The following is a 12,349-nucleotide window of genomic DNA, read 5'->3' as shown; positions in this document are numbered from 1 at the left end:
CTTTTATATTAACCTTATTAATTCTACTCTTCAGATCTCTATATTCTTATTTATATTTTTCTTCCTTGAGTGACAAAAATATTGCAGACTCCTACTACCACTGTGGTTTCTATTTTTTTTAATCCCATTTCTAATTTTTGATCTATATTCTTTAATGTTGAGACATAAAAGGTTCATTATAAATTTATACTGCTTATCAATACTCAAAGACCTATGGTCCTCAGTTAATATTCATTTGCCTTGAGATTTGTCTTGAGAACTTGGCTTTGTCTCATATTAATGCTTCCCTGGTGGCTCAGAGGTTAAAGCGTCTGCCTCCAATGTGGGAGACCCAGGTTCGATCCCTGGGCTGGGAAGATCCCCTGGAGAAGGAAATGGCAACCCACTCCAGTATTCTTGCCTGGAGAATCCCATGGACAGAGGAGGCTGGTAGGCTACAATCCATGGGGTTGCAAAGAGTCGGACGTGACTGAGCGACTTCACTTCACTTCACTTCATATTAATGCTGTGATCCATGATTTATTTTTGTAGGGATTTGTCTTACACTTGCTTGCTTTGCTTATTGTTTTGCTTTTAAAATTTTAACAGCTTTATTGAAATATAATTCATATATGCCATACATATTAGCTTCCTATGGTTGCCACAAAGTATTACAAACTTGGTGGCTTCTATCAATACAAATTCATTCTCTTAGTTTCATAGGCCCAAGTTGTTGGCAGGGCTGGATGTTCTGGAAGCTCTAGGGGAGAATCCATTTTCTCATCCTGCCTAGCTGCTGTTGAACACATACTGCTTTGCTTCTGACCCGTTCCTTGCACCCAACCTCTTGCTTCCGCTGACACATCTCCACCTTCTATATCAATCTCCTTTTGGCTCCCTCTTACATAAAGACACTGTGACTAGATTTAGGGCCTACCTGGATAATCCAGAGTGATGTCCCCATCTCAAAAATCTTTAACTTAACCACACCTGCAAAATCCTTTATGTCATATAAAGATTTGGATCTGTATATCTTTGGGGGCCATTCATTATTCAGTCTATCATACATACCATACAATTCACCCATTTGAAGTGTACAATTTACTCTTTTAAATATCTGTAGGGTCACGTAAGCATCATCATAATCTATCTTCCCTGAAAGAAACTCCAAACCCACTAGCTGTCACTTTCCATTCCTCCATCCCTACCTTTCAAATCTGGCAACCACTAACCTACTTTCTGTCTCTACAGATTTGACTACTCCAGATACTGCCCATAAGTGAAATCATACAATATGTGGCCTTTTATGAATGGATTCTTTCACTCAGCACAATGCTTTCAAGGTTTGTCCATGTTGTAACATTTATAAGTACTTCATTCCTTTTCACTGCTGAGTAATACTATACTGGATGGATAATACAACTTTTTTAATCCATTCATCAGCAGATGAACATTTGAGTTATTTCCACTTTGTGGCTATTATGAACAATGCTACTACGAACATTGTGCATTCGTTTTTATTTATATAAGTTTTGTTGCTATGAACATTGTGTGTATAAGCTTTATTCTCAGTTCTCTTGGATAAATGTAGGAGTAGAATTGTTGGGTCATATTGAATTGTTGGGTCACTAGTCATATATAGTCATATGTTCTTTTGATATTTTGAGAAATTACCATATTGTTTTCCAAATCAGCTGCATCATTTTACATCTCTAACTGCAATGTATAGGGGTTCCAATTTCTCCACATCCCCATCAACATTTATTATTGTCCATCTTTTAAATTATATTCATTGTAGTGGGCATGAGGTATCTCTTTGTAGTTCTGATTTTCATTTCCCTAACGATTAATGGTTATTTATCAAGTGCTCATGTGTTTGCTGGTCATTTCTATATTTTCTTTGGAAAAATATTTATTCAGATTCTTTGCCATTTTAAATTCTGTTAATAGTCTTTTTTTTTTTTGGCCACATTGTGCGGCTTGCCGGGTCTTCATTCCCTGACCAGAGACTGAAACTATGCCTGCTGCAGTAGAAGCACTAAGTCCCCTCCACTGAAAACCAGGGCATTCCTGGGTTAACTGTCTTGTCACTGCTGAGTTATAAGGGTTACTTATATATTCTGGGTACAAACTTGTATCAGATATGTTTTGCCAATATTTTTTTCTTTCCCATTCTGTAGCTTGTTTTCTCACTTTCTTGATGGTATCATTTGCAGCTACTTTGAACACTTGTGAGTCACTGTAAGTATGTCATATAAATTGAACAGAACCGGGTTTTGATTTGGATTGTTTCTGCTCCAATCTAAAATAAAATCTTTAACAATAATATAAATATAATATTTATATTATAGTTTATAACAAAATTAACTGGTCTCACTTCCATTACTTTGTTAGTCAGGTATCATTTTGAACTAGAAAGCCATCTATCACACTCTTCTCAGGAAAGGTCTTAATATGCATACTATTCTAGGGACTCAGGAATCTGAGGAAAAACTCAAAACAAACTCAAAAATGTTAAGAAAGAATGACAACATCTGTGTATGGGGAAAAAAAATACAATAAACAAAATCTCAACTGATTACTAATTCTGAACAGGTGAAGTATCTATGCTTAATATGGGAGAAAATCTAATAAATTCATTTTAAGCTCAGAAATTTTTTTTTCTTTCTTTTTTTTTTTTTATATTAAGCTCAGAAATTTTATCCTAGTAAAAATAAAATGCAATTTAATTCTGGACAGATCATTATTCTACTAATGGTTCAAAGTTACCTCATCCAAAGAAAGAACAGTTCACATGGTAAAATTATCCAAGAGTGAAACACTATTTTTATAAAGTTAGCTATAGATAGGGATATAATCAAAATATTCAACTATATTTCAACATTGAAGGATTAAATCAATTATTTGAAGAAATAAAAACGATTTAAAATATGCAATTCAGATATCAGTGATCAGTAAAATGCTCCCAGGTTTGCCTTAGGAAGTTCACATCTTGAGAAAATAGCATTTTGTTTCAGCAATTTTCTTATAAAATCTTGCATTGGTTTCTTAAGGAATTCAACATCATTTTTTTCCATTGCATCTGATGAGGTAAAATAGCTTGTTATGAAAAGGAGAAACAGAAATGATCCATTTTACTATGATCTGCATAAAGGAGTTTGAAAACCAGTCTGAATTCCCACCCCTGGATGAAGGGAAGATAAAATAACTATTGTGCTAAACAAAGGATCAAAAGAATGCGAACAACAACTCACAGAAAGCAAAGGGTGTCAGGGAACAAACACAGTTTTCTTACCACATTCTCCAAAGGAGCTGCACCGAACACTTTAAAGACAGGGTTGGGTTTGGAGGGAGAGATACAAAGGACAATAGCTTGTTGTCCTACTCGAGTAGTATATTCATCTAGTGTGGCTCGGAGTTTCCTGAATCAGAGAACAAAAAGACAGAAATTACGTGACACAGACAAAAATTACGTGACAAAGATTTCCTTTGACTTGAGACAATTTATTCTAATTAGGTATGTCTTCTTTTACCTGAATTGTGAAAAGGGTGTGTGTGAGGTTTAATATCCTGTTCAGCAGAAATATGTATATCCCTTTGTCCTAAAGACCCGTGACTAGCTCACTGACATAAGAGTCTACCCCAGGTTTACGTCAGGACACAGCCATGACACGTTGAATACAGAGTGTATCATACTTCCTGATCTCAGCACCAAAAGTGTGCTGCTTATAATAATAAAGATTAATGCTGAGATGTCCTCCTATAGACTTTACTATATCATTTCCATGCTTACTGAAGGGGCCTAAAATGAAGTGTTTCTGATTTCTTTGACTGATATGATCACTGTTTATGTCTTGCTCCAATGCTCAGTCACGTCTGACTCTTTGCGACCCTGTGGACTTATAGCCTGCCAGGCTCCTCAGTCCACGGGATTCTCTCAGCAAGAAAACTGGAGTGGGGTGCCATTTCCTCCTTCAGGCAATCTCCCTGACCCAGGAATAGAAACTGCATCTCTTGCATCTCCTGCATTAGCAGGCTGATTCTTTACCACTAAGCCACCTGGGAAGCCTGTTTATATCTTACCGATATAGTACTTCAAAAATGTTGTCATGTTGTCATTTCCAGATTTTCATTGTGATATAAACAATAATTCTTAGTCCTGAAGTATTTTACAAATGAGGATGGAGTAAAAGAGCTTTTTCAAATCCATCTGTTTCTGGATGAAACAGAAACATTGTCCTTTCCTTCTGAAATTATGGGAGATAATTTTAAAGTTCTACATCCCATAATTCTTCTGGGAACATAGTCTACCCTGTCAAGGGACTGATGAGTCATGCCAATTCAAATGAAGCAAAGCCAACAAATCACAAGAAAGTTTTCCATCTTTCTCCAAAAGCACTGTGTCTATGCCCCTTTTAGAAAAGATGGCTCTATAAATAATATATTCAATTCCTCCTGCCTGTACTATCATTAAAGATAGTAAGATTTATCATTAAAGGAAATTTTTTTGCCTATCTAGTGGTATATAATCTCTGTGCTGAAAACTACCATTAAGTATTTTCTGGATTTTCCCTTCAGTTTCTTATAATCTTATGTTCTTAATACAGACTATATTTTCTAACTTTGGTCCACATATCATTTACAAGTGCTGGTACTCCATTTGGATTCAACATTCCAATAAACATCTTAACAATTTGGGTATATAAAATACTATAAGAAGAGACTTCTGAAACATTTTATAGACTAAATTTTTTATTATACATGAATGCATGTTGGTCAGCCTGTCAAAATATGAAGTCCTCCACGTACCACAGATGTGCAATAATCTTTCTTTACAACCTACAAACTCTTCAGAAGAAATAAAAACAAGTGGAAGAAGTGGAAGTGAAGTCACTCAGTCGTGTCCGACTCTTTGTGACCACATGGACTGTAGCCTGCCAGGCTCCTCCATCCATGGGATATTCCAGGCAAGAGAACTGGAGTGGATTGCCATTTCCTTCTCCAGAGGATCTTCCCAAACCAGGGATCAAACGCAGGTCTCCCGCATTGCAGGCAGACGCTTTACCATCTGAGCCACCAGGGAAGCCAAGTAAAGGACCACATACCAAACAAGAAATCCAGTGGCATTCCTTGAAGGAATGATAAGAAAATACATTCACTGTCTCCAATTCCTCTCTTCCCATTCTCTTTTTTTTTTAAATATTGTTCTTATTTTCTTCTTTTTTTTCCCCTTTATTTTTATTAGTTGGAGGCTAATTACTTTACAATATTGTAGTGGTTTTTGTCATATATTGACATGAATCAGCCATGGATTTACATGTATTCCCCATCCCAACCCCCCCTCCCACCTCCCTCTCTACCCGATCCCTCTGGATCTTCCCAGTGCACCAGGCCCGAGCACTTGTCTCATGCATCCAACATGGGCTGGTGATCTGTTTCACCATAGATAATTCCCATTCTCTCTTGAAGACCCTTCAATCTTTTCATCCTTACTGCTCCTCTGAAAACACTTTATCAAGTTCAATCATGACCTCCACGTTGCTAAAGCTAATGGTCAATTTGCATCTTAGTCAACCTGTCAGCACCATCGATAGTGCTGATCACAAGTCCTCCTTCTTGGAACAATTTCTGTACTTGGTTTCCAGGACACCATTCTCCTGGTTTCCTCCTGACTCACTGGTCACTTCTTAAGACTCTTTGATAATTCCTTTCCTTTCTTTAATCCCTAAGGGGTAAAGTGCTTCAGTCCACACTCATTCCCTGCTACTGCTGCTAAGTCACTTCAGTTGTGTCTGACTCTGTGCGATCCCATAGACGGCAGCCCACCAAGCTCCCCTATCCCTGGGATTCTTCAGGCAAGAACACTGGAGTGGGGTGCCATTTCCTTCTCCAATGCATGAAAGTGAAAAGTGAAAGTGAAGTTGCTCAGTCGTGTCCGACTCTTCCCGACTCCATGGACTGCAGCCTACCAGGTTCCTCTGTCCATGGGATTTTCCAGGTGAGAGTACTGGAGTGGGGTGCCATTTCCTTCTCCAATGCATCAAAGTGAAAAGTGAAAGTGAAGTCGCTCAGTCGTGTCCGACTCTTAGCGACCCCATGGACCGCAGCCCACCAGGCTGCTCCGTCCATGGGATTCTCCAGGCAAGAGTAATGGAGCGGGCTGCCATTGCCTTCTCCGACACTCACTCCCTAGTCTGCTTCGAATGCTGCCTATGTGCTTATATCTTCAGCCTTGCTTTCATTCCTGTACCCTCAGAGTCTATTCTTAACACAATAGTCTGAGTGATACTTTAAAAACATAAGTCAGATTACATCATTGTTTTAATCAAAAGTCTTCATTGACTTCATGTCACTTAGAGTAAGAGTCAAAGCCCTTAGACTGGACCAGAAGATGCCATGGCGTGGCTTTCCACTACTATTAATATTAAGAGCACACCTCTTCTCATTCTTTCTCTAGTTGTTCCTCAAACATGTCTAAGACATGCCTTCCCACTTCAGAACCTTTGCTTTTACTAGCTCTCAGCCCCAAAAGTTCTTCCTGTAGATATCAACATGGTTTCCCTTACAATTACTTCAGGTCTCTGTTCAAAGGTTGCCTTAACAAAGATCATTTCTATAAAAAAAGAGAAACTACCATTTTCCTCCTAATCCTCTAACCTTTCTATTTTCCTTATTTTGCTCTGTTTTTTTCACTTTTCATCATCTGATGTATCATATATTTATTTTCTTATTCCCTCCATTAGAATATAAGCTCTTTAATTTATTTTGTTAGCTGTTAGGTTCCCAAGGCCCAGAACAATACCTGGCACATAGCCGGCATATATTGATAAATTTTCTCTGAATGAAATACTATGATTCTATACATCTATACAGAGAAGTTAGGGCTTCCCTGGTGGCTCAGTGGTAAAGAATCCATCTTTCAATGCAGGAGACGTGGGTTTGATTCCTGGGTCGGGAAGATACCCTAGAGAAGGAATTGGCAACCTACTCCAGTATTCCTGCCTAAGGAAATCCCGTGGACTAAGGAGCCTGGTGGGCTGAAGTTCATGGAGTCACAAAAGAAGCTAATATGATCCAGCAACTAAACAACATACATCTGTTAATCATAGTTCTAGTCTCATTTATTTTTGTTAAAAGTACTTTAAAGTGTAATTCTGTTATCAAAGAATTTAACTTGGTATCCCTTGATGAAGGGATTCCCTGGTAGCTCAGCTGGTGAAGAATCTGCCTGCAATGCAGGAAACCGGGTTTGATTTCTGGGTCGGGAAGATTCCCTGGAGAAGGGGTAGGCTATCCTCTCCAGTATTCTTGGGCTTCCCCGGTGGCTGAGATGGTAAAGAATCCGCCTGCAATGCAAGAGACCTGGGTTTGATCCCAGGTTGGGAAGATCCCCTGGAGGAGGGCATGGCAACCCACTCCAGTGTTCTTGCCTGGAGAATCCCCATGGACAGAGGAGCCTGGTGGGCTACAGTCCATGGGGTCGCAAAGTCAGACATGACTGAGCGACTAAGCACAGCACAGCACATCCCTTGATGAATCTAATAAGGTATATTCTGTCATCCATACCATAAAGTATTTGAGGAACAGCAACAACATGAATAAGGAAGCCCTCACCTAAGCAAACGTGTTTGCTGTCTCTTCCGGATAGATGGATTAGATTCAAACACATGAGGACGTTTCCGTTTCTTTCCTGTTGCCACAGCAGCAGCAGCTGCCATTCCCACAGGACCTGAAACAATAACATATGTGCTGAGACCAGGCAGAGTCTGTTAACTGCACCATGTAGAAAACAATAAGATGTACAAAAAAGTAGCATTTATGTCCTAGTATGTTATCAATAAGTATAGAATATTACTGATACATCAATATACTTCACTGTTCAACATGGATCATATTTTAATTTACCATTAAAACTTACAATGAATCTTTTAAAAAAGTTAATGACTCACACCTCCCCACCACATACTAGTTTGAATTTTACATAATATTTTTTTGTTTTGTTTTATTAGCATATCCCTACTTTTAAGGCAATATTCTCAAAGGTGCTTCATAGATGAAATAGCACCATTTAGAAGAAGAGCCTGCCAAGACAAAAAAAGTTACAGATTTTAAATTTCATTTCCATTCCTGTGCCCCTCTTTCCGTTACAAGTCACTGACAAGTTAGAAAGTCGGAGATAATCACTCATATTTGGAACACCAACCCTACCACCACCACTACATATAAGAGGAATATCTAGAAGAATACCAGCTTATTTCCACTTACTAAAAGTGGAAAATTTTTTCTTGTATATCTGAGAATTATGCCCTAAATGGAACTGTTAACCACAAGGTCATGTTGATGAAAACATCCCGGAAGGAAAGTAATAAAAACTGTCCCACTCTAAGGGGAAAATGTTAATAAAATTTGGTCTGGTTTGCCCTCAAGCTAATGACTAAAACAAACAGTAGGCCTTAAGGAATTATTAGTCTCTGATTCACCCAATCTCAACATATCAATGGCATTCCTTTTATTTTTTAAAACAGACAATCCATCTTTATTTGTGAACCCCCTAGAAGGTTTAAATGAAAATTAGGTTTAAGTGCTCACATTTATCCTGGCATATATGTTCTATAAATGGCTCAATTACAATAGGCCTCCCTGAAAATCTACATGAGCCTCTACATGTTATTTAGTTGTATACTCAGTCTGACTTAAATAAAACCTCTCTAAAGAGCCCCCAAATAAGCAAGAAACAAGGTAATGCCTTTTACCTTCCTTTCCACTATAAACAGCTGGCAGAAGAAAAAATATAACTGATGCCTTTTTTTCTAACATTTAATTTTTTTAATTGTGGTAGTGACACAACATATGAGATCCACCGTCTCAACCAACTTTAAGTGTACAATATAGTACTGTTAACTATAGACACAACGTTGTATTCTAGAACTATTCATCTTAACTGAAGATGACTGAAACTTTATGTTCGTTAATGGCAACTCCCCACTTCTACATCCCAGCCCCTGGCAAACACCATTCTACTGTATGCAGAGTAGAATAAGAGTTTGAATATGATACTTCATATAAGTAAATCGTGCAGTACCTGTCCTTTTGACCCGTATATGTTACTCAACATAATGCCATCAAGGTTCATCCATGTTGTCATATATGGTAGGATTTTCTTCCTTTTTTAAACAAAAAGCTAAATATTCCATACATACATACCACATTTTCTTTATCTATTCATCCGGAGAAGGGAATGGCAACCCACTCCAATGTTCTTGCCTGGAGAATTCCATGGACAGGGGAGCCTGGTGGGCTACAGTCCATGGGGTCACAAAGAGTCAGACACGAATGAGTGACTAACACACATTCATCTGTCAATGGAAATTTAGATTGTTTCCACACCTTGACTACTATGAATAATGCTTCAGTGAACACAGCGGTGCCAATACCTCCATGAGATCCTGACATCAATTCTTTTGAATAAACATCCATAGAAAGAACTGGATCATATGGTAATTGTATCTTTAATTTTGGGGGAGGACTTTCATACTGTTTTCCATAGGGGCTGTATCATTTCACATTCCTACCAACAACATAGAAGGGTTCCTATTTCTCCATATCCATGCCAATACTTATGTTTTTATTTTCTGCTAACAGCCATCTTAACAGGCATGAGGCAATATCTCATCGTGGTTTTGATTTGCATTTCCCTGATGATTAGTGATGCTGAGCATCTTTTCATATACTTACTGGCCATTTGTGTGCCTTCTTTAGGAAGATGTCTACTCAAGTCCTTTGTCCATTTTTTAATCAGGTTACCATTATGTTACTGAGTTGTGTGAGTCCAACATTTTTATTATTATTATATTAGAAGTTTAAAATATATATTTTTAAAAACTTTAAAATATATAGCAAAGTTGAAAGAATTTTATAGTGAACATTCACCTATCTACCACCCAGATTCTACTATTAATATTTTACTATATGTATCTATTCACCTTCTTACCCATTCATCAACCCATATTGGGTATTTTTAAATGCATTTCAAAGTAAACTACAGTATGATCCCACTATATACTTCAGTAGAAGTATCATTAGCTAGAGTTCAATATTTTTAAGTTTTTTCTTTTGAGATAAAATCTACATAGAGCAAAATGCACAAATCATTCAATAAATTTGAAAAATCCATACAACTATGAAACCCAAACCCCTACTAAGATATTTAATATCATCACTACAAATAGTTCTCTCCTGTACCCTCCCATCACTTCTTTCCTGTACTTCCCACCATAAGGACACAAGTCTTGTTTGTTTCACCCTACATTAGTTTTGCCTATTCTAGCACGTCAAAAGAAATGGAATCATACAGTATATGCTCTTTTGTGCAAGGTTTCTTTCACTTATAATAGTGTTTTTAAGATTCATCCATGTTACTATATATATATATATATATATATATATATATATATATATATATATATAAATCTCAGTAGACTGTTCCTTTTTATTGCTGAGCAATACTCCAAAGTATGAACAGACCACAGTTTATTCTGAGAGACACTTTGGCAAGTTCCAGTTTTAGGCATCATGAATAAATTAATTAATTAATGCAATTTAAATAAAAATCCCATTTTTGGTATGGAACTTGAAAAATTGAACTTTATTTATTTATTTTAAATTTATTTTAAATTTTATTTCAGTTGCTCAGTCATGTCTGACTCTTTGCGACCCCATGGACTGCAGCATGCCAGGCCTCCCTGTCCATCACCAACTCCCAGAGTTTGCTGAAACTCATGTCCATATTTATATATAAATAAATAATATTATTTGTTCTAAATTTTATTTATTTTTAAATACCTTTTTATATGCAATGTCTATTTTGAAATATTTAACTTAATAAATCCTATCAAGAACAACCTATTCCCTTTTTCCTAGGAAATAAACCCTATTTATTTATTTATCTGGCAGTACCAGGTCTTGGTTGAGGCACATTTGATTTTTGTTGTGGTGGCATGCAAACTCTTAGTTGTAGCATGTAGGATCTAGTTCTCTGACCAGAGATCAAATCCGGGTCCCCAGGATTGGGAGGGCAGAGCTTTAGCCTCTGGACCAACAGGGAAGACCTGGTTCTAAATTTTAAATGGAAATGCAAAGGGCTAAAAACAGCCAAAACAATTTCTGAAGATTTTAAAAAAGAGGCTGGGGCACTCACCCTACCAAGTACCAATAGTTACTATAAGGCTACAATCCTTTATGACAGTGTAGAACTGACTGAAAAGACAGACAAATAAACCAACGTAACTTACTTGAGAGTTCACAAACACCCTGCTGTGTCAAAAGACAAAGGTGGGAAAAGGATGGATGATTAAAGATCTGGAGTCAGAGTAACTGACTGTCTGAATGCAAAAATAATGAAAGTAGATCCATACATCATACTATACAAGAAAATAAATTCCAGGTAGCTTAAAGGCTTAAATGTAAAACAAAAACATCAATAAAATAACAATAAACTATGTAACTTCTACAATAAACTACTGGAAAGTATTTACAAACACAGGGTTAAGAAGAATTGCTTAAACAAAACTCCAAAAGTTTAAAACACTAGTAACTGCACAATGACATAAATCCAAACTTCTATGAACAAAAAGAAATAATAAAAAATTGGGAAGGGAGTGGACAACTAGGGGAAGAAGATAACTACAATACATATTTACCAAGAAAAGATTAGTGCTAAAAAAAAAAAAAAAATCAGTAACTCTTAAAAAAATTGGAAAAATGGACAAAGGAAAATATGCAAAATAAGAATAGCCAATAAAGTTCTGAGATAACACTATCTGATTTTCCTGCACTGGCTGGAACCTCTTGCTCAAACAAGCAAATTAAACCAACACTGAGATACTATTTCATACCCATCAGACTGGCAAAAATAAAAACAATTGACAATACCAAATGTGGCGAGCATGAGAAGCAACAGGCACTAGAGTACACTCCTGGTGGGAATGCAAACAAATAAAACTATTTGGAAAGACATTTGGGATACCCAGTAAAGTTGAAAATGTGCCTATCTTTGCCCTCCTGAGTATACCCTCAAGCAGAGTTTTTCAAACTATGAGTAGTTTTTTTGTTTGTTTTAATAACATGGAATAAAGTGAAAGATAACAGAACATATCAAAGAGTGTGTTACTTGCAGTAGAAGTTAAGTATCACTTCCTGAGAAATTGTTATTTCAATTATACGTGCATCTTTATTCTAGATCACAATGTCTTACTGTGGCACACTGTCAAAAGAAGTTTGAAAACCAAAGCCAAGAGCTCTTACAATATGTACAAGAAAACACACAAAATAATTTCTATTTGTAGCAACTGTAAATAGTAAAAGATTATAG

The 12,349-nt window shown here is 36.8% G+C and overlaps 1 protein-coding gene and 1 non-coding gene across 6 annotated transcripts in view; one reads left to right on the top strand and one right to left on the bottom strand.

Annotated features, from left to right (window-relative positions):
• The window catches only part of NRF1 (nuclear respiratory factor 1), a 121,801-nt gene that overhangs the window by 61,705 nt on the left and 47,747 nt on the right, over positions 1–12,349 (bottom strand). For all 5 annotated transcript variants that reach the window (XM_043463703.1, XM_043463706.1, XM_043463707.1 and 2 more), the window contains 2 exons: positions 7,594–7,708; positions 3,275–3,401 (listed from right to left, as the gene is read on the bottom strand). In XM_043463703.1, the coding sequence (XP_043319638.1) occupies positions 3,275–3,401; positions 7,594–7,708 (242 nt within the window). The remainder of the gene's footprint in view (positions 1–3,274; positions 3,402–7,593; positions 7,709–12,349) is intronic.
• On the top strand, positions 285–356 carry TRNAW-CCA. The gene has a single exon. It is a non-coding gene; the product is annotated as a tRNA-Trp (tRNA).

The sequence above is a fragment of the Cervus canadensis genome, chromosome 3, assembly GCF_019320065.1.
Source record: "Cervus canadensis isolate Bull #8, Minnesota chromosome 3, ASM1932006v1, whole genome shotgun sequence".
Taxonomy (NCBI): Eukaryota; Metazoa; Chordata; class Mammalia; order Artiodactyla; family Cervidae; genus Cervus; species Cervus canadensis.
The sequence above is the reverse complement of the archived record's forward strand: the minus strand, read 5'-3'. Positions and strand labels throughout refer to the sequence as shown.